At 36.4% G+C, this 23461-nt stretch overlaps 1 protein-coding gene across 2 annotated transcripts in view; it reads left to right on the top strand.

Annotated features, from left to right (window-relative positions):
- Positions 1 to 23461, top strand: part of UBR5 (ubiquitin protein ligase E3 component n-recognin 5) — a 130412-nt gene that overhangs the window by 16953 nt on the left and 89998 nt on the right. For both annotated transcript variants that reach the window (XM_081266723.1, XM_081266722.1), the window contains exon 2: positions 23073 to 23117. In XM_081266723.1, coding sequence (XP_081122849.1) covers positions 23073 to 23117 — 45 coding nt within the window. The remainder of the gene's footprint in view (positions 1 to 23072; positions 23118 to 23461) is intronic.

Genomic DNA, 23461 nt, shown 5'->3' with positions numbered 1-23461 from the left:
CTCATTAAATGTGATGATCCTTGATTCTCATATATTTGTGTATTTTGGGGGAGATTGATTTTTTATTTATTTAAAAAGTTGTTCAACATTGTGTTATAAGCAATTTCAGTTATGCATAAAATTTGAAAGAATAAAAACATGAATTGTTTCGTTTTTTTACTTTGTAGTCTCAGTAATTAATATTTTGCTGTATTTGCAAAATAATGCATGGATATATAAATAGCTTTGTTGAAGCTGGGCATGATGGCATGATATAATTCCAGCAATTCCTAAGTCTGAGGCAGGAGGATTACAGTTTGAGGCCAGCCTGGGCAACTTGGTGAGACCCCTGTCTCAAAAAAGGGTGATTTTGGGGGATATAGCTCATTGGTAGAATGCCCTGTTCAATCCTAGTACTGCAAAGGATCCTCCGACCCTCAAAAAAAAAAAAAAAAAAAAAAAAGAAAGGGCGCTTCATTGAACTATTGAAAGTTGCAGTTTTCATGATACTACTTCTTTAAATGCATGTACTATATCATTTAGATATAGCACATGCATTATACCTTAGAAAATTAACAAAAATCCAATAGACAATGCACACTCACTTTTCTTTACCTGCCTCAAAAATGTCTTATAATAGTGGAGTTTCTCAAGCCAGAATTTAATTTCATTTTAAATTTTATAATGATTTTTTTTTGGTGGGGAGGCGTGTACTGGGTCTTGAACTCAGGGGCACTTGACTACTGAGCCACATCCCCAGTCCCAGTTTTTGTATTTTATTTAGAGGCAGGGTCTCACTGAGTTGTTTAGCCCCTTGTTTTTTTCTAAGGCTGGCTTTAAATTTGCTATCCTCCTGTTTCAGCCTCCTGAACTGTTGGGATTATAGGCATGTGCCACTGCACCTGGCTGTAATGAAATTTTTACAAAAGTATTTTGCAGTTTTTCCAAGGACTACACACACAACCATTTGATATTCAAATCATTCTATTTCAAAGCACAATTGTGTTTTCAGTTTTCCTTAATTGATCTGTATATTATATTTTTGATTGTCGGAGGTGGGTATATTTTGCTGAATTTCCCAATATTGTTTTGCCTAGTCCTCATGAAATCCGGTGCCTTTTGTAACATTTGGAATTTCACTTTGCAGATATTTTGCTTTGAACTATGGTGAATTGTAAAGTAACACCTTTATGATGGCAGTACCTTGACTTCAAAAGACATGGAAGTCACGGGCTGGGTTGTGTGCTTGTTAAATTTGTGGGATGTTTGGAGACCATTTTTGTTTCTTGTTTGGTATGGGGGATTGAACCCAGGGTACTTAACCCCTGAGCCACATCCCCACCCCTTTTTATTTTTTATTTTGAAAAAAGATCTTGCTAAGTTGCTGAGGCTGACCTCGAACTTGTGATTCTCCTGCCTGAGCCTCCCAAGTCACTAGGATTACTGGTGTGTGCCACTGTGCCCAGGTCATAGACCATTTTTTTAAGAAATTAATGATTGGTGAAGTTTTTGGTCCTTCTGTTTTTGTTTTCTTATGCAGTCAGTCCTTGACTAGGGATGAGGAAATGAGAGCATTCTGTCAGTATATGTTACCAGGTGTGTTTGTTTAGGGTTTGCCTGTCAGTGTTGTACTAGTTACTAGGGTATATAAAAATGTGGCTTTTTTTGTTGGTGTTATGCAGGGACTGGCTTTTTATTTTGAGCAAAGATTTACCATTTAGGTGAGTTTATGGGTGAATAGATTTGTAAATAAGATATTTGAAATGAATGTATAGGAAGACTGATGTTAGCTCTTCCTTCCTTCCTTCCTCCCCCCCTCCCCCCCCCTGTGCCTACTAGACAAGTGCTACTCCACTGAAGTATACCCTTAGTCTGTTTTTCCGTTTTTAGATGTAGTACAATTAAAGGAATGTGGTAAGGAAGATGTCAAAGATACAATATTACTGAGGCTTTTATTCATATACCAGTGAAACCAAAGCCAAAGAAATGGTGAGGTTCTCTTTGATCATCGTTATGATTTTCTTTTTTTAATTGCTAACAGCAATAAACCACCTCAAACTTACAGGGTAAAACAACAGTCATTTTTTTTTTTAAGAGAGAAAGAAGAGATAGAGAATTTTTTAATATTTTTAGGTGGACACAACATCTTTATTTTTATGTGGTGCTGAGGATCGAACCCAGCGCCCCGCGCATGCCAGGTGAGAGCCCACTACTGCTTGAGCCACATCCCCAACCCTTCAATAATCTTATTTATTTATTTAGTTGTAATTAGGCACAATACCTTTATTTTATTTATTTTTATATGGTGCTTAGGATCAAACCCAGGGCCTTGCATGTGCTAGGCAAGCACTCTACTGCTGAGCCACAACCCCAGCCCAGTCATTTATTCTTATCTCTCAGTTCTGAGTAATTAACAGGATTCAGCTAGATGTTTCATATTCTGGGTTTTTTTAAAAAATATTTTTATTTTTTTAGTTGAAGTTGGACACAATACTTTTATTTTATTTATTTTTATGTGGTGCTGTGGATCCAACCCAGGGCCTCGCACATGCTGAGCCACAACCCCTGCCCCTCATACTCTGTTTTTTTTTAACATAGTTGCAATCTTAGAGTAGGTAGCAGAAGTGTCTTTACTGAAAACTCAAACAGAGGGGTCTTAGGCATCTGTGTTTATCTGTGTGGTGTCTTCAACATGGAGGCTTCAAGGGAAATTGAACCTGGAGGTGCTCTACCACTTCAGACCTTTTTTTTTTTTTTTTGGTGCTGGGGATTGAACGCAGGGCCTTGTGAATGTAAGGCAAGCACTCTACCAACTGAGCTATATCCCCAGCCCCTACTTCAGACCTTTTTGTTTTTATTTTGAGACAGGATCTTACTAAGTTGTCCAGTGTGGACTTGAATTTGTAATACTCTTGCCTGAGCCTCCTTAGTTGCTGGGATTTACACGCAGGTGCCACCATACCTGGCAAGGTAGCTAAAGTAATTACGTGGTAGTTCAGAGTTTCAAAGACCCAAGAAAGAGAGCCAGGCTGAATGCCCTCTGTGCCCTACCCCCCCTTATTAGGGATTGAACCCAGGGCCTCATGCCTCATGCCTGGTAGGGAAGTGCTCTACCACTGTGCTGTATCCCCATCCCTGTGGAATGCCTTTTTATGACCTACACTGAGGCAACTGTATAGCAATAAATCATTTTTGCTTCATTCTGTTTTTGAGAAGCTAGTCATAAGGTAGCCCATGTTTTTGGGGAAAGTAATTAGACTCTACCTCATAATGGGTGGAGTGTCAAAGAATTTATGATATTTTAAAAGCCAGCCTTAAGAAAGATGGAAAACTTTTATAATAAAGCATAATAACTCTGATTTTTTTTAAAGAGAGAGTGATGGGGGGGGAGAGAGAGAGAGAGAGAATTTTTAATATTTATTTTTTAGTTATCGGTGGACACAACATCGTTGTTTGTATGTGGTGCTGAGGATCGAACCCAGGCCGCACGCATGCCAGACGAGCCAGACGAGCACGCTACCACTTGAGCCACACCCCCAGCCCTAATTACTCTGATTTATGTGCCATGAAAAGATTGAAACTGTATATTTGAAAAATAGAAGCAGTGTAGGCTTGACATTATAGCATTGGACATTGTTCAACTCCAGGGCTGCAAAAGTTCATCATACTGTTTACTGATACCAAAGAAAGAACTTAAAGGATTTAAGAAAGAAGGCTTGGACACTTTTCTTACTCATGTGCTCCCTGGGTAGCAGGCCAGGATAAAGTGGAGGGCTACACCATGCCTATAAGCTTGGGGAATATGTATGCACGTAGATAGCATGCCAATTGCATATAGATTTCTTTGGGTGTTTTATGAGTACATGACTGCTACGCAATCAGTTTCCTTCTGCTTTAATATATATATGTTTAGTTGTTGCTGGACCTTTATTTTATTCATTTATTTGTATGTGGTGCTGAGAATCGAACCCGTGCCTCACACATGGGAGGCAAGCGTTCTACCACTGAGCCACAATTCCAGCCCCAAATTCCTTCTGCTTTGATCCCCACTGAAAGATTGGAGATAAGAGAAGTGGCCAGTTTTCTTTCTTTCTACCCAACTCATTTTTGGGAGTCCTTTTTAGTTGACCTTCAAGAACAATAAGTCTAGGCACTGATGGGTGTTAAACCCCAACAGACATCATAATGCATTTTGTGTAAGTGTAACTACTAATGAACATATATTTGTAGATAGAGGTGTTGAACTTGACAGTTAAGCAGTTTAATATCACAGAGACCCAAAAAAAGCATCCAGGGCAGAATTATAAAAGAAGTCAATGTAAATGTGTTTCTTTGACTTTATGGATATTGCTCATGCAATCAAGTGGATGATCAGGCATATTATTAAGTAAAAGTCAAACATTTTATGTATTTTGAGACTTAAAAATTGAAATGTGGGCTAGTGAAGAGTTTTTTTTTTTTTTTTAAATGACTGCTCAATCTCAGGGTGTATTTCCTGTGAAATAGTGTTTTCTTTGGCTTCATCAATCATTTAATGAATCAGCTTTAGGATCAAATGTTTTCTGTTTTTATAGTACATCTGTCTTGAAATAACTAAATTTTACTGCTATTTTGTATAGTTATTTAATCTTTTGCGTGCTTACTGTGTGCCAGGCACTGTATTAGATATTGGATGTGTAGTAGCATTCAGAAGAAAGCTTAAGTCTGGTTCCCAAAGGAGAGTTCTAGAAATCTTTTGGTTGGAGATATTAGTGTTGAAATAATTATGTAACTTGTGAGTGTAATTAATGTGAATCAGACATTTGTTGCATGGAAGATTTATTAGAAATAGGGCTGAGGTTGAATATAGCTCAGTGGTAGAGGACTTGCCTAGCATGCAGGAGACACTGAGTTGAATCTGTACCATCGCCTAAAAAAGATAAGAAATAGGCTTATTATTTCATTGCTTTGCCTAAGGGGATATTTTGTTATTAATGAGACCAGTGATATTAGTCATATATGCTATTTTCCTTGATGTTTTGCAGTTTCTTATGGAATATGGGATAAAATTGCAGAAATTTGTGTATATGTGAAAAGAAACACTATTTTGCACACCTACATAATCCTTTGTTGTTTAGTTTTCTTTTTTTTTTTAAATATTTTTTTTTTTAAAGAGAGAGTGAATTTTTAAATATTTTTTAGTTTTCAGCAGACACAACATCTTTGTTTTGTATGTGGTGCTAAGGATCGAACCCAGGCCGCACACATGCCAGGCGAGTGCGCTACCGCTTGAGCCACATCCCCAGCCCATGTTGTTTAGTTTTCTAATTACAAAAAAAAAAAAAGCCTTATCTCAAAGATTTAGTGTTGCCATTGTAAGATGAGTATACATGTCTAGACGGTTTTTAGGGGCTTCTAGGGGCTTACATAGGTCTAGGTCTAATTTTCAAAATCTAACTGGATGGGAAAGATGTTAGGAAGCATCAAGTGAAGTGTCAAATTAAGTAGAGTCAGTTGTTAAGACTTTCTGAAAGCTGAGATCTGTCATGCCTAATGTATTAATGCTTACTATGTGTCACAGAGAACCTTTCTCTTAATCATGGTCAGAGATAACTTTTTAGTTAATCTTTTACATTAAAGATACTCAAAAAACCCTCATAGTGAGTTTTATAATTGATGCACAGGTTTTCCTTATGTGACTGAATGGAGCACTGGTAAAAACTGAAATTATAAAAACTCATTGTTTTGTAGAAGCCCCTCTGGTGACTGAGGGGTGTGACTTTCTGGGCTAAAATTAATATTTAGAGACTAATCAGGTTAATCATGAGGTTTGTTCATTTTAAGTAATATCTTAGCATTGTTACTCCCTTGTATTTTGGAAGCACTGAATTTTCCAAAATTCCCTCATTTAAACCTTGGGGAGGAAATTTGAATTGAAGGAGAGTAAGTGTGGTGTTTCAGTGCATAGCTGTGAAGTGGTGAGTCTGAGCACATGCCTTTGGTCATTAAGACAACATCCTCAGGCTCTGCTGCTGAGGTGCCTGGGCACATTTTTGTGAACTAAAGTTGAAACATTTATACATAAAATGTCATAGTAAAAGGAGTGCTGTAGCCTTTAAAAGCAGTACATTAACTGTTATCTTGACTACATGACTACATTTAAAAAATTGCTTTAAAAATGATCTATTTGTAGAGGACAGGATCATTATCATGTATCCTTTATCTTAACCTGAGGGAAGGTAGGACCATGTATAAAGTGACAGTCTTGTTTACTTGGTTGTTAAAACTAGGACCATTTCCAAAGTCAGTATGTTATTACTTAGCTAGGAAGCTTTTTCTTTCCATCCTAATATGATAGGGTATAAGAAGGTGGACTATAGACATCAGAATCATTATCATAATAATGCTGAATTGTTTCCATCCTTTATGTATTTGTAGTTGGTCTTTGGCTTTGTATAATATCCTAACCTTTAGTCAGTCCATTTAGTACTTACTGTGTACTAAATATTACATCTACAAAAAAGCCTTGTCCTTGAGGAGCTTAGAGAAGTGTAAAAAAATAGGAGTTTCAGAGAAAAAGTTCAAAACAGTAAATTATTAATAGAATTGATGAGAAGTTCTGAGGGAGGTAAAAAGAGGAAATAAATACTCACTGTACTGTGGTATCCTAATTATACTTTTTGTAGATATTTGATAAGTAACTTGGGTTGAAGTCATTTTATATGTAATTTGAATAATATTCCCAGGGTTTTAAAAATTCTATTTATTTATTTTTTAGTATTTATTTTTTTTAGTTGGTCACAATATCTTTATTTTTATGTGATGCTGAGGATCAAACCCAGGGCCTTGCATGTCCTAGGCGAGCGCTCTACTGCTGAGCCACAACCCCAGCCACCGGAGTTTTTTTTTTTTTTTTTTTTTTTTTTTTAAAGAGAGAGTGAGAGAGGAGAGAGAGAGGGAGAGAGAATTTTTTAATATTTATTTTTCAGTTCTCGGCGGACACAACATCTTTGTTGGTATGTGGTGCTGAGGATCGAACCCAGGCCGCACGCATGCCAGGCGAGCGCGCTACCGCTTGAGCCACATCCCCAGCCCTTTTTTTTAAATATTTAGTTTTCAATTGTAGATGGACACAATACCTTTATTTATTTATTTTTATGTGGTGCTAAGGATTGAACCCAGGGCCTCGCACATGCTAGGCAAGTGCTCTACCACTGAGCCATAACGCCCAGCCCCAGATTATCAGGATTTTGATAGATGACATGACCTCATATTATTTTTGTTATAATTATGAACTTAGTTTACCCATCATCTTCAGTTATGTCTTAGTTTTTATTATGTGTTAGTTCTGAGGTCTATTTTAAATATCTTTCAGTTTTTTGGGGGAGGAGGATGGTGGGGGCAGTGCAGGGGATCAGATTGAGGGCCTTGTGCATTCTAGGCAAGTGCTCTACCATTGAGCTATGCCTCTAGCCCCTGGTGCATGTTTTGTGATGAATTCACCCTTTCCTCTCTTTGTTCAGAGTGTGATACTGTCCCTAAATAATAGCAGTTCTGTGTCCCCAGATTTCTTTTTTTAAAACTAGTTCCCTGTTAGCATTTCCTTTTCTTTCACTTAGGCAGAAATAGCAAGAGCAGCTGAATTTCTTACTAGCCTCTGTACTAAGCATATTGGTGTTTCAATACCCCATTAGTTCAAGTGTCTAAGTAAACTTTGCCATAATAGAAGTGAGTTTATGTTAAATTATCTATTGGTATGTGTTGAAGGACTCAGCCACTCTTTGTCTGTTCTCTGAGTATTTCAGATCAAAACTCTTTTAATTTAGGTCTGGGGTTGTGGCTCAGTGGAAAACTCTTTTAATTTAAAGGTCAGACTTTTAAATCCTGGTTGTTGTGGTTAGAGTTTTTCTGGCTTGTTTATATTATAGACTTGGGCCAAGCCAATAACTTCAGAAACTAGGAAGAGAGTTTTGAGAAGTAAGATCTACTTGGTTTCAAGTAGAACTTGTTAGGAGCTCCTTTGCAAGCTCAGCAGAGCTCTTCCTTTAAGTTTATAAAGAGACCTTTGTCCATGTGTGTATGTAAATGTGTGCATGTTTTATTATTTTGGTCTTTGTTCCTTCTCTTCCTCACCCCAAACTCTTCCCTGTGCTGTACAGTGATTTACCCATCTGTCTGTCTCCTTTTTTTGGTAATGGGGATTGAACTCAGGGGCACTCGACCACTGAGCCACATCCCCAGCTGTTTTTTGTATTTTATTTAGAGACAAGGTCTCACTGAGTTACTTATTAGCAACTCCTTTTTGCTGAGAGGCTGGCTTTGAACTCATGATCCTCCTGCCTCAACCTCCCAAGCAGCTGGGATTATAGGGGAGCACCACTGCGCCTGCCTTACTCCCATCTCTTTATTCTCTGCTGGAATATTCTGGGTGTTACACGCTCTTCTTTTCAAAGTGTCTTGGACTTCCAGTTCTGTCTCAGTCCTAATAGATGTTACTGTTCTTGAATGATTAATAAAATTGCTTTAAAAAAAATGTCTTGGGTTTCTCATGACTTCACTGACACTGAGGATCCTGTAATGATGGACTACCTTCAGATTTAATAATATATACAATCCAGATTTTATTTTATTTTATCTTATTTTTTTTTTTAAAGAGAGAGGAGGCGGGGGGAGACAGAGAATTTATTTATTTATTTTAGTTTTTTTCAGCGGACACAACATCTTTGTTTGTATGTGGTGCTGAGGATCGAACCCGGGCCGCACGCATGCCAGGCGAGCGCGCTACCACTTGAGCCACATCCCCAGCCCCTACAATCCAGATTTTAAAGGCAATCCTCAGAGGATTTCTGTTGATGTATAGCAACCTTTAAGATATATAAAGTTATATGTATACATTTTAGATAGAAATAGCTTTAATTTTTCTATCACTTTTGTAGATAAGACCAGAATCACAATTATGAATTTGGTTGAACAAATACTGTGTGCTTTCTTTGTACAAAAAGGCAGGAGGATTGACAATTTAAATTTTTGTTTTTAACTTAGTTAACTATTTTAGTGACATTTTAAGGAATTTTGGATCTAGTTTAGCTTAGATACCAAATTTATATGATTATACTAGGAAGAGTGTTTCATATCTAATTTCAATTTGGGAAATACAAGATTCAGCAGAATCAAACAGGTTTCTATATTGCAGGACTTTATAAGAGGCTTTAATGAAGTTTGTGAATTGTGAATTTGCGAGGAGGCTACCCTAATCAACAGTTTCCAAACTTGGAACAATATGCTTATTTAATAATTTAATATATCCCTAAATGGACTGCTAATCTGAATATTTTAGATAATCCTTGTGTGTATTTGTGATATTTTAGAGTACTGAGTCCTAGATTTAGGGGCTCATCAGGATCACTTTACTTAAATTTTTTTTTTTTAAATTTTGAGTTTGTAATACGTGGTCAAAAATTGAATAGTATAAATTTACATACACTGAAAAATGTTTCTTCTTGCTCTGTTCCTATGTGTACCAATATTTGTTCAACCAGAACACAAATTATTGAACCTTGTTTTGGTTTTTCTTCCTTGGGGTGGGGGAATCTTTGATTTTATAGTCTTATGTAGGTTCTGGTAATGTTGTTTTAAATGTTCCCCAGAGATTTTGATGACCAAGTAGATTAGGAATTATGATTTTTAGATGATACCTGTTATCTATTTCTTAAAACAGCTTTGTGAAATGTAGTAACTTCCATTTTTGGCCAAAGTGAAAAATTAGAGCAAGAGAATATTATATTAAAGGATGTACTCAAGAGTTAGAGTGTCAGAATCAGGACTCAAAACCCCAGGCTTCTTTTGGGTATCTAGGTAGGATCAGACTGGCACAATTTTTCCTTCCCATGAAGCTATGATGTTTATGAATGACCAAACCAATAGAATATAGTATGCATATTTTTATCTGCATGTTCTTATTTTGACTCAGCATTAGGTATTAGAATTTGTCTTATTGCATTATTACCAACAGGAGATGTACAACAAGGGACTTTCTGTTGTTTGAATTTTAAGGCAGTTTGCGTATTAGACTTTTATCTGTAATTTTTCTTCCTAATGAGCTCTTTGCTTCCAGTATTTGTTTGTTTGTTTGTTTATTTTCACATTTCCCTGACACTAACCTAGATTAAACCAAGCAGGAGGGAGAGAGGAGGAGAAGATGGGGAGAGTATCCAATGACAATAACAGTATTAGATGTATTTTCCTGTCTTTCTAGTCAACTTTTTCTTCTGGGGCTAATTATCCTCCTCCTATCTATTGCAGTGCTGTTTGAATTTTAAAGTTGTGGACTCCTGGAGGATTATTTTGCTGAATAATATCTTTGTTGTGATTTAAGAAACCCAGTCTTGTCATATTGGTCACAGAGCAGAACATCTGAAAAAATTTTGAAAATGACTAAACAGAAAACACGAACCATGACTCCACCATTTTTAGGCAATGTTGGGCCTAGAACTGAGACATATGACTTTCATTCAGTCTCCATTTAGTATTAACTGTGTTTCAGGTATTGGGGATTTAGACATTAATAAAGCATGGCTCTTGCCTTCGTAGAATTTGTTGGGCACTGAAAATCAAACATAGTAATTGTAAGAAATGCTGTAGACAAAGTAGGCACTAGGTATATTGAATTTAGAAAAATACCTAGCTTAAACAGTAATTTAGGCTGAGTTAAGGTTTCTTATTACCTGGGTTTGCAGAAGTCAGTGGGAGATAGTTATGTTAGGCTGAGGGAATAGGTGTGTTAAAAAAGAGTAGTTTGAGCTAGGTGCGGTGGTGCCTGTCTGGGAGGCTGAGGCAGGAGGATCACCAGTTCAAAGCCAGCCTCAGCAAAAGTGAGGTGCTAAGCAACTTCGTGAGACCCTGTCTCTAAATGCAAGCAAAAAATAGGGCTGGGGATGTGGCTCAGTGGTCAAGTTTAATCCCCAGTACCAACCCCCCCCCCAAAAAAAAAAAAACAACAAAAAAGTAGTTTGAATGTAATTTTGTAACAAGAAGGGATGTTTGGAGTGGTGGACTGCTTACCAAAGAAAAGGTGAGATTTGAAATAAGGGCAAGAAAAGAAGAAATCTCTCTTTGTGAGATTGAAAACTCATGCACAAGAAACCTCGAGTTATAGGTCATTTACGGATATCTGTTTCCAGGAAATCCCAGACTTAGCTATAATTCCCTGGATCCTCAGATTTCTACCAGATATTAGGATTCAGATTGGGCCCTATTTAGTTTGGCAATCAATTCAAGCGAGAACTTGGCCCGTTTGAAGCTGCAATATAGCATGCTATCCAAGGTTGAAAAATATGTTTAAAAAATATTGGTAATAGATGCCATTTATTGAGCATTTAAGTGCTCAGCCTTTTCCAAGGTCCATTACATAATTGTTTCTAATCCTTCTATAAGCAACATTGCCAGATATATATATATTTTAATTTTCATTTAACAGATTGAGAAACTGACTAAGCTCTGGAAGGTTAAAGATACTCACCTAGAGTAAGCCAGGTAACAGTAGGGACGGGCTCAAACCAGGCTTGTTTTACACCGCAGTGCATTCATTCTCTTTCCCACCATCACACTGTCCCTCATTGACGTGTAGGTGTGGTTCCTGGGGCAGGTGGGATGGCAGCTTAAGAGGCAAAATTTCAAAGGCAGTGAAGCGGGTGCTTCACTTTTGATATAATAAAAGAATAACAAGAAGTGAATCCGGGTAGCTCTTGTTCAGAGAAGCTTTTTAGATAATGGCAGTCGAGATCCTGGGTCAGGTATATAACTTCCTAGTTGTTTTGTTCCTGTAGAAAAATCAAATTTCGGGCTGGGATTGTGGCTCAGTGGTAGAGCGCTCGCCTAGCACGAGCGGGACCCGGGTTAGATCCTCAGCACCACATAAAAATAAAGGCATTGTGTTGTGTCCATCTACACCTAAAAATACAATAAATATTTTTTTTAAAAAGAGAAAAATCAAATTTCATTGCAGATTTTTTTCAGTTTATAGTTTTATCTCAAGGATCGAAGTGCTTATCGTATGAAGTGTATCAATTATGAGATATTTCATTTATATGTAGAGTTGAAATTGGAATTGTAACAATTTGAATGCATTATCTACATTTGGTGGAAACTTTAGTGTGAATGAAGTTTTGGTATTCAGAAATGTGGATATGGCCTAAGGGTGAAGAAAGCCAACTATTTTCTCTTGAAATTTTGTGTGGGTGCTACAGTTTTTGGATGGGACTTCCAGAGACATCATTTTCTTATTAGCACAGTTCAATTCTTGTATATTTGTGAAGTTTTATTGTTGGGGAAAAAAAAAAGAAATTATCTGGATTTGGTGGCACATGCCTATAATCCCAGCTACTTAGGAGGCTGAGGCAGGAGGATCACAAGTTTGATGCTAACCTGGGCAACTAAGTAAGACCCTGTCTTAAAATCAAGAATAGAAAGGGATGGGGATATAGCTCAGTGGTAGAGTGCCCCTGGGTTGGATCTCTAGTACCACAAAAGGAATAAAAGGTAAAGGAAAAAAAATGAGATTAGACAGAAGGACTTATCAAATTATAAAGAAGAATGCAAGAAGGCCATACCTTTTAAGTTTAACCACCAAATTTCTTTTTGTCCGTTTGGCATGTGTATTCTTTCCCTTTTCCTGTTTTGAATGGAGTTGAAAATAACATGGTTGATTTTGCTTTAGAGGAGAATAATTTTCTCTGTGTGTGTGTGTGTGTGTGTGTGTGTGTGTGTGTATTCAGCATTTCATTTCCCAGAGATGTGTTTATCTTTCAAATGGCACAGTAGCTTGGGATTTTGGTCTCCTTTTTACTCTAGTATAAAAAGGAAATTATTCATGACACTGTGTAGGAATTTCTAACCATAATATTTTCCAGTTTGGGGGAAGAAATTATTTGCGGGTTTAATGTAATTTTTCTCTTGTAGTTTGCAGAGTATTCCTTTATAATCTGAATTTTCTCAGTTTAGTAGAAACCTTTTACATTTTAATTGAAAACCTTAGAGGGAATAGATTAAAAAGGTTCACATTTAAAAAATTAAATCACTTTATAAATTTACAGTATTTAGAAATGTCTTCATTTGGTTTTGAATGGATTTTTGAAGGTGAATGTACCACATCATTCAGGGTAAAATGAAGGCATTATATTATATACACTAGCATTTGTCATCTTCTTAAGTGCTACCTATGGACAGTGATTCAAGAGGCTGACAGGTGGATTTTCCCCCTATAAAAGCCACCATTTAGGTGACTTGGGATCATTTAAGAGAAAGTCAGATGTTTGCTACTTGACAGTTCTTTGGTTAGGCAATAAGTGAGAAAAGTTAGACTGCTATTTTAGACATTGTCAAGCCAAATTTAAAGAAATAAAATGTAGCTTAGCCTGTGGCTGCACAAAGATATATTAGGTGTCAATGTACACGCTGATAATTTGAGGATTTTATTATAAGATTGGGATCAGATTACTCTTCACCCAGGAAATACTCTGTTTCAGAGGGTGGAGGAATAATATTTTCTGTATTAGCTCTTATAACCAGAGATAGCTAAGGGCATGGCTGGTCACCACTAAGGAACTAAACCTAGTTTCTAGATCTCATTTTTCAAGAGAAGCCAGAAATCTGAAATTCTTTGTAAAATTGTCCAGTTTTAAATGTTGGCCAAGAAGCTTAAAAATATTTGAAATGCCGTGTGATTCAATTAAAGTCCATCTGAAGGCTGGCAGTTGGTTACATCTCCTAAACCATGCCTTTAGCTTTTGCCTGTGCACCTTAAAAGAGATTCTTCTGTATCTTTGCCCCTATTACCTGCCTTCCCCTCTGTTATTGTAAGTTCATGATAGATACTAGTGCCTCATGGAAGTTTAATATTGTCAGTGTGGCCATTATGCTACTTTGCTGTATCATTTTATATCTGAACAATCATATATAGGTAAGCAGTATATTCAAAGTACAAGACTAGACCAGTGGGTTTTAGTGCAAGAGTACAAAAAGTTTATTGATAAGGTTTTAGATTGTATGTTGCAACCAGCCATTAGAAAACTGACTTGTTGAATTTTGGTGTAGTATCAGAGAATATCCTTAATTTGAAAATCATTTTGAAAGAACACGAATAGGAGGTTATTTTGGCTGACATTTGGGGCTGTAAGAAGAATGAATAATTACCCTCGCCCCCAACATTGATTTGAGTTCGAGGCCGGTCTGGACAACATAGGCCCTGTCTCAAGAAATAAAAATTAAATATTCTTCCCTTTTTCCAACAACTTATTTATGTAGGGCCAACTTTTCTTTATATACTTATTGTTATTACTTTGTACTGGGATTGAATCCAGAGCCTTGCTCATTCTGCTCATGCGCTTAGAACTGAGCTGTACCCCATCCCCAGATACTTTTTTTTTCTTTTAAAGAGAGAGAGAGAGAGAGAGAGAGAATTTTAATATTTATTTATTTATTTATTTTTTTAGTTCTCGGTGGACACAATATCTTTGTTGGTATGTGGTGCTGAGGATTGAACCCGGGCCGCACGCATGCCAGGCGAGCGCGCTACCGCTTGAGCCACATCCCCAGTCCCATCCCCAGATACTTTAACCAAAACAACATACTGTGTAGATTGAATGCAAAAACAAATCTGAGAGAATCTAACTAATTTAAGCCTGATAACAAAGAGGTTTGCAAAAACAGTTATCAATTTTTGGGGGGGGAAATAGTTTTTTTTTTGTAGGTTCATAATTTGTTTTTTTGATTGTGGTGCTGGGATTAAACCCGGGGCCTTGTGCATGTGAGGCAGGCTCTTTACTAACTGGGCTATATCCTCAGCCCTGTAGGTTTATAATTTGTGTCAATACACAAGTTTATTTATTTTTAAAAATATTTTTCTTTAAATTGTAGATGAACACACTATTTTTATATGGTGCTAAGGATTAAAACCAGTGCCTCACAAGTGGTAGGCAAGCGCTCTACCACTGAGCCACAATCCCAGCCCTAACAAGTTTATTTTTTAAACATTTTTTGTTTTTAGTTTTAATGTTAAATGTCTATGACCCACATAAACAGAAGTTTCTTGGGTCTTTAATAATTTTTTAGTATAAAATCGCCCTGAGATCAAGAAGTTTGAGAGTTGCTAAAGTACATCATGATGTGTGGGGAAGGGAAGCTGTTGAAAAGGTTGTTAGACTATTATATAGATTTTTCACCTCAGAACCAGAGACTCAGAAAATCCTTTTATAGGAGATACGAATAAACAAATCTTTATAGTCTGCATTTTTTTTGGAGGGGAGGGGGAATGTGTGTAACATTTTTAGTTCCTGTTTGACCATTGCAGTAACTAATTTGATTCCTTTTCTTTCTTTCCTGTGTGTGCCACCCCTACAGCCCCCACTTGGGGATTGAACTCAGTGGTGCTGTACCATTGAGCTATATCCCCAGACCTTTTATTTTTTATTTTGAGGCAGTGTCCTTCTAAGTTGCCAGACTGGCCTTGAACTTGGGATTTTCTTTCTTCAACCTCCTGAGTTCTTGGTATCATGGGTGTGCACCACTGAGCCCAGCTACATTGGTTCATTAATGTTAAACTTTGAAGTTTTCTGTCGTTAGCTGTGATATGAGAAAGAGTAAGGGAAAAATGGAGAATTTTAAATACAGGTAAAGAGATATTCTCAGATTGTGGTTTTCCTACAGTTTTTGTGTGAAATAAATTGTAGTGAGTGATTTTTTTTTTAAACTTTGTGTGTGGTTAAAATGACAGTACTGCCTCTCCTTATTTTTCTATTTATTTATTTATTTATTTATTTATTCATTCATTCATTCATTTTTTTTTGTGGTGCTGAGGACCTAATCCAGGGCCTCGCATGGACTAGGCTAGCGCTCTACTGCTCAGCCACAATCCCAGCCCCTCTCCTTATTTTTCTATCCTTAATTTATTCTTCTATGAAATCATGAAAATGGGATACCATAATCAGGGTTAAATTCAGATAAAACCATTGCAAATTGGATTTCTAAAAATGTATCTGAAATTGAATGTCTAGGATTCAGATTCCACATATACAGTTCTTCATACTTAAAGAGGTGAAGAGAATCATTCCTAACATTGGTGCTTCTTGCTTTTATAAGGCATTCCCCAAAGGCTGATGTGACTATTTATTTCTTTTTTTACAAAAATTTTTATATAACAGTGGAACACATTACAATTCTTATTATATATATAGAGCACAATTTTTCACATCTCTGGTTGTATACAAAGTATATTTACACCAATTCATATCTTCATACATGTACTTTGGATAACAGTGATCATCATATTCAACCATCATTAATTACCCTGCAGAATTCATCTATTCCTCCCATGCTCCCTCTCCCTATCCCAATGTGAATCAGCCTCCTTATATCAAAGAAAACATCCATTTGGTGTTTTGGGATTGGCTAACTTCACTTAGCATTATCTTCTCTAACTCCATCCATTTACCTGCAAATGCCATGATTTTATTCTCTTATTGTTGAGTAATATTCCATTGTGTGTATATGCCACATTTTTTTTAATGCATTCATCTATTGAAGGGCATCTAGGTTGGTTCCACAATTTAGCTATTGTGAATTGTGCTGTTATAAACATTGATGTGGCTATGTCCTTTGACATCCCATTCACTCTCCAACCCCCTGAGTGTGTGTGTGTGTGTGTGTGTGTGTGTGTGTGTGAGAGAGAGAGAGAGAGAGAGAGAGAGAGAATGATTAGAATCTGGTTGGTATATTATCCTGCTAAAGCTCTTTTTTTTTTTTTTTTTTTAGGTTAACTTGAAGTTTATTTTTTTTATTTATTTATTTTTTTATTGGATGTTCACAACTTTACAAAGCTCATGACCAATCATATTTCATAAAATAGAATCAATTGGGTTATGAACTCCCATTTTTTCCCCAAATACAGATTGCAGAATCACATCGGTTACACATCACATTTTTACATACTGCCATATTAGTGACTGTTGTATTCTGCTACCTTTCCTATCCTCTACTATCCCCCCTCCCCTCCCCTCCCATCTTCTCTCTCTACCCCATCTACTGTAATTCATTTCCCTCCATGTTTGTTATCCCATTCCCCTAGTAAACTCTTAAATGTAATTTTGTATAACAATGGGGGTCTCCCTCCATTTACATGTGATTTCCCTTTTTTTCTCCCTTTCCCTCCCGCCTCATGTCTCTGTTTAATGCTAGTCTTTTCTTCCCTGCTAAAGCTCTTTACCAACCTCTTTGTTAGCCTCAGCCCCATGGGTCAAGGTAGTGCCTAAGTCACAATACAGAGTGCATAGGGGGGAAAGCTTTATTCCCTTTACCCAAAATCCAATCCACAATGCAGCATGAGGAGAGCACTTAGTGATCCCTTCTATCTTATACTAAAGATCCTCAAGAAGGCAATCCCCATGAGTTTGTCCCATGAGTTTGCCTCAGGTGATTTGCCGTTGTTTGTTCCAGAACTGTGTGAAAAGGAATTTGGGGTTGGTTAACCTCTCTGGACTGGATTGAACAAGTTAGCTCCAGGCTCTCTGTTTACTAGGTGAGGGATGTGGGGGTGTTGGGGATGTGCCTACTAGATGCTGGCACAAGTTAATAACCCATCTGAAAATGCCCTCTGTAGCTTTGCCCAAAATATAGTCTTTTCCTCCAGTTGTAACAGCTGTTAGGTGGTAGGACCACCATGTGGTAGTTTGAACTTATTGTTATCAATTCGAATGTGTGTTGGCATGTGAAGAGGCCACAAAGAGGGACATAGTGTAAATAGGATGACAGAGTAGTTGTATAAAAGAACAGCTTATGAAAGTTAAGGACTGATTACACTTAGAAAAGTGCCTAGTGGAAACATTGAGTTCTGTGAGAGATGGGTTTGGAACCTGTCTTTATCATCTATCTAGTAACAGTCGCTCCAGAATTTTAAAAGTTATGTATAGTTTCCCATATTCCGAGCCCTAATCTTTTGAGAAACATGAGAAATAGTCCTACAGTATTGATTTTTCTATGATGACAATCTGTGTGGTCACAGATTTTTAATGAGTATTGTGTTTGTGTTTTGGTAATACCTGTCTTCTGATAACAATAACAGGATTGAATTTTAAGGCATTGTTTGCAAGAGTCTGTGGTGTAGTATTGCAGATAAGCTTAATGACTTATTGTCTCTTCAGTTTTTATGTTATTTATTAAAACCTTACTCCAAAACAAAATGATATGGTTAGACAAAAGTTTTAGTACTTTGATAGGTGATATCCAGAGATTAGGGTGAGGTCATTTTAAGGGTGGTTTGCTAAGGTAATTATTAAGGAAGTGGTGATTTACTGAATGTTTCTTCCATGTTCATGGATCTTCTAAATATGGGCAACTATCCTAAAATAAATCCTTATATTCATTTGAATTTGAAGTCCTGGGGAATTAGTTTTGTTGAGTTGAATGTGAGGAGCCTTATCTGCCTCTGTAATGTGTTGTATACAGTTACTTAGATTTTTGACCCTTGGACCTGTATGAAAAGAAGTAGAGGGATAGGGAAAAGACTAGGCAAATCTTTGCTTAGAGATAGAATAACATCCGATGACTAGGATATGAAGTGGACAGTAAAGGTCTGAAATAAGATAGAAACTATAGACTTTTGTAGAAAAAAAGTAGGACCACCAAGAAAAGTTCATGGAGTAGGTAGCATTTGAACTGGGCATGAGTTATGTAGGAATGAGACTGGAGGAAATGTACTGGTGGCAGATTATGCCACTTCTACCATTAAGGTGATTGCTGGTAAATGTGAAACCTGAGCGGGTGCACCTTGTGTTACAAGTCCAGATATATGAAAGTCATCACTTTGTGGATGGTGGGATGTGAAGAATATCTTTCTGTCCTTAAAGATTAAAATAAACTTAAAAACTTTTTTTTTTTAAAGAAATTAGACAAGAAAGATGCATCAGGCTTTAATTCAGTTCAGATATGTGCCTGAACATGAAGGCATGTTATGTGGTAGGAGGTAGGTAGAGAATTTTTTTTTTTTTCAAAGAGAGAGAGAGAGAGAGAGAGAATTTTTAATATTTATTTTTTAGTTCTCGGCGGACACAACATCTTTGTTGGTATGTGGTGCTGAGGATCGAACCCGGGCCGCACACATGCCAGGCGAGCGCGCTACCGCTTGAGCCACATCCCCAGCCCCGGTAGAGAATTTTAAAACTGAAGCACCTGCACTAAGTAGTATTACCAGTTGAGGATCAGTGAATCGATGAATGATCTTTGAGATTGTAATGTTAAATTGGAGAAAATGAGATTGAAATCACAGGGGTTTTCAAGAGTAACAGTGATGTATGTTAATTTCTAGCAGGTACCATTCTACTTATCTTGTCTCTTTACATCAGTTTGGATGTTGCTGCTTTAAAAAAATTCTAGCCTTTGGATCTGTGAAATGATCTATAAATCTAAAGAACAAAATAGGTGATTTAATCAGAATATAGAATACATCTTTGCTGTTGGAGGATTCAGCAACTTATATTGTTATAGGCACCTTGCAAAGACTTGTATGGCTATGCTTGAATGAGATTAAATGCTGAGTTATGAGATTATTTGTAATATTATGTTGTTCCATATAAAGGTTTATTTAGAAATGAAATTTGGTGAGCGCTAGCTGGTTGTCATTTTAAGATGGAAAACTTGTTAATATTGCCAGGAGAAGAAATCTACTTAATAACTTTTTCAGCATTGGAAGTTGGTGGACCAAGATTCTTTAAAGTGGATGAGTGTTCAATAATTATATAAGGGGCTGGGGATGTGGCTCAAGCCTGGCATGGGTGCGGCCTGGGTTCGATCCTCAGCACCACATACAAACAAAGATGTTGTGTCTGCCGAAAACTAAAATGTAAATAAAATATTAAAAAAATAATTATATAAATACATTCAGTAACTTATTAAATTTAAACAGATGTGTTCTTTGCCTGTGGTAATTCTGTGATTTGGGTGTCTGCATCCAAAACTATAGAGAAGATATACTCCTTAATATAGTTCACTATTTGCCCGAAGACTTTGCTACTATTACCTGGACCCATATAAACTAATTTGTTAGGAGCCCAGTTTCATTATCATTGGAGATTTGAAAGAATGATAACATTTTATGTGAATTTTGGGATTGCATTTAAGAATTAAATTTTGTTTTATATTTGAGGAAACATTCTAGATATCCATATAAAGTCTATTTGTATATGAAGGTTTCAAATGGGTAGGTAAAATTGACTATTGAGAATAAGTGCTATTTCTTATTCTTACATATATATCTTTCACTGATGCATTGCTTTTCATACGCTGATAAGAATTTTGAGACTGAAAAGATCTAAAGATGACTACTAGTCCTCCTTCACATAGGTGAAATATGAATAATAGAGGAGCAGGAGGTAAACCCCAGATTTTTTGCTACTTGGTGGGCATTGTTTTCAGTGCAAATTGGTGTTCAGATAGGGTTAGGGCATTATGATTTTGAAGATTAAAATTGATAACAGGAACCATTTTCACCATCTCTTTCTATCCTGGAATTTGCTGTTGATATCTTATTAGTTTCTAGAGTTTTATATTCTCACAGCTTATTTTAGTTTTATGAGTAATATCTACTTGGAATGATATTTGAAGCCAAGGAAGAAGCATTTAATTCTCACTCTCACTTATTGTTCATTTTGGAAAAAAACTTTGTCCCCCCTCATCCTCTCACTTTATGAAAGTTGTAGAGAAAAGGTTTGGGTTAACAAAAACGGAATGAAAATGAATGGGGTTTGTTGTATTGTAGTGAACAAATACCTTCTGAGTGTGTCACTACTCTGGTTTTCATACTCGGGCTCTTAGTCTGATGAAAAGTTTTGTAAATTGCTCGTAAATTTGTGCCTAGGAAAGTAAGAGTTCCTTCTGCTTCTGTTCAGGGTCTTTGAAGGCTACTGTTATTCTCTGAAACATGATGTTTAGTTTGTTTTCTCCTCATTTTCTAATAAGCCTTCTCTCAGAGCTCATGAGTTCCATAAGGCATTACTCTTAGAGAGTGTTTGATTTTGTTTTCAAACACAGAAGTATGCTTTGTAAATGAGCAAACTGAAATTTGTTGTGAAAACTCAACTTTCTAGGACCAATAAAAACATGTTTTGTTAATGAAAGTGAATGCAGTACTGGGTTACAAAAATGAAAATGTATTTTATGGGGGCCAAATCACACATGATCAGACGCTGTTCTTCAGGAGTGAGAATAAAGTCATCAGTGAGTGTTTTGCAAGGAAAATCACCTGTGGCATTATTTGAAAGTTGTTTTAGCTGCCAAATGTGATTTGGTGTTGGATTTTGGTGATTTTTTAAAAAAAATTGTTTGAAAAAGATGCTCCTCATTAGTGAATAGGGAGGATAGAATTTACAGGAATTTCTAAGTTACAAGACTGCTGACTTAGAATCTCTTGAAATAATTAGGTTATTTGTTCGTAGATAGATGATTTGTGGCAGTTTTTATATCCTAAACTGTACAAGATTAAAATCTGACTTCACTTTTGTCCCTCTTTTTTGCTATGTTCCCTTTCTAGGGGTATTATAGTTTATTTAACCAATCCTGCACTTAGAAGACATCTATGTCTCCAGCTTGTGCTATTATAAATAATGCTACAGTGGACATCTGCTATATTTCAGATGCAGTGTCAGAATCAACTTGAAAAATAGCTGTCCGTCTCTTTCCCCCAAAATGATTGACCAAGGGGGTGAGAACTGTTATAGGTCACTTTTTAGAGAGCAATACTTGTGGAATTTTCTGTTGATACAGTGTTCTGATTTTTTTTTCTCATTGTTTTCTAAAATCATCAGTTTGTAAGAATTATTTGTGAAAATATTTTTAAATGATGATGCAGTTGTTTTGGTGACTTAATAGAGAATTAAACCTTTAAAAATCAATAATTTATTACCTCTTTTAAAAATATTTTTTAGTTGTAGATGAACTCAATGTCTTTATTTATTTTTAAAATATTTATTTTTCAATTTTCGGTGGATACAACAACCCCATTTTATTTTATGTGACGCTGAGGATCGAACCCAGCGCCCCGCACACGCCAGGGCAAGCGCGCTACCGCTTGAGCCACATCCCCAGCCCTCAATATCTTTAATTTAATTTATTTAATTTTATGTGGTGCTGAGGATTGAACAAGTGCCTCACATGTGCAAGGCAGGCCTCCACCCCTGAGCTACTACCCCAGCCCTCTTTTATTACATCTTAATGTAATTTCTTTCTTAGCTTAACAAAGTACCTGGTTTAAATTTTCTGAGTCTGTATTAAAATGTTTTATATGAATTTAAGCTTGTTTTCTTGAGGTAAACAGTAAAATCATAACAGACAATACAAATTAATCTCTTTGTTGTACTGCTTTTTTTTTTGAGATATTTCTAAGCATCTTCAATACTCTTTTAGAAATGGGGTGGGTTGTTCTTTTCCTTTGTTTTTGAGCCATAAGTCCCTTTAAGAGCTCCAGACTGAGCTTTAAGTTAGGCTTTTGGATATTTTTCTCCCCAGTTATATTAAATTCTTAAAGGACCTGTGCTTTCCAGGTATTTTCATTTGGTGATATTCACAAACTTCAAGAATCTCTTGGCAGGGCAATCCCCAATATAAACAAACCCCCAAATCATAAAAATAGAAAGGGCTGGGAATGTAGCTCAGTGGTAGAACTCCCAACTTCTTAGTAGAAAAACAAAACAAAGCTCTTTTGGGGCCGATAGCAGGGTCCCCCCCCAATTGGTTTTGAATTGGGTATTGGTTCAAGTACCGCATCTACTGCCAATTTTTTGATAAATAGACTCTAGAAGCCTCAGCTTCCTCATCTGTGCAGTAGGATCGATAAGATTATTGTTACTGAAGTTGCTAATGGGGTAGAAAAGGAAGGGAACTTCAGCCTCTTATTTGTTTATTTATTTATTCATTGGAACAAAAGTAAAAAGAATACAAAATGCCTTCTTGTCACAGCAATTGTTTTGTGTGCTACTATTGTGAATCACCCAAATAATGAAACAAGTACCTATCAGAACTGTTTATTTACAGATGATTTGAACATGCAGTTTATTAACTTTTTTTTTTTTAAGGTTACGAGAAGTTTCAGAAAAACTCAACAAATATAATTTAAACAGGTAAGAATCTTAAGAAATAAATCTATACTTTGTTTAGTATTGGGGATTGAACCCAGGACCTTGTACACAGCAAGTGCTCTGCTTCATCCCCATTCCAAGATATTTTAAGTCTTTTTTTCAAAAAATAATTTTTTATTCTATTAGGAAAAAGAACGCATTAGGCAGTAGTTTAATATGATCAAGATAAACATTCTTTTTTTTTTAATATTTATTTTTTAGTTGTACACAATATCTTTATTTTGTTTATTTTTATGTGGTGCTGAGGATTGAACCCAGGGCCTCGCACATGCTAGGCAAGCGCTCTACCAGTGAGCCACAATCCCAGCCCAAGATAAACATTCTTA

Source organism: Spermophilus citellus (assembly GCF_964194105.1).
Source record: "Spermophilus citellus genome assembly, chromosome: 14".
NCBI lineage: Eukaryota > Metazoa > Chordata > Mammalia > Rodentia > Sciuridae > Spermophilus > Spermophilus citellus.
This window is presented reverse-complemented; position numbering and strand designations above follow the sequence as displayed.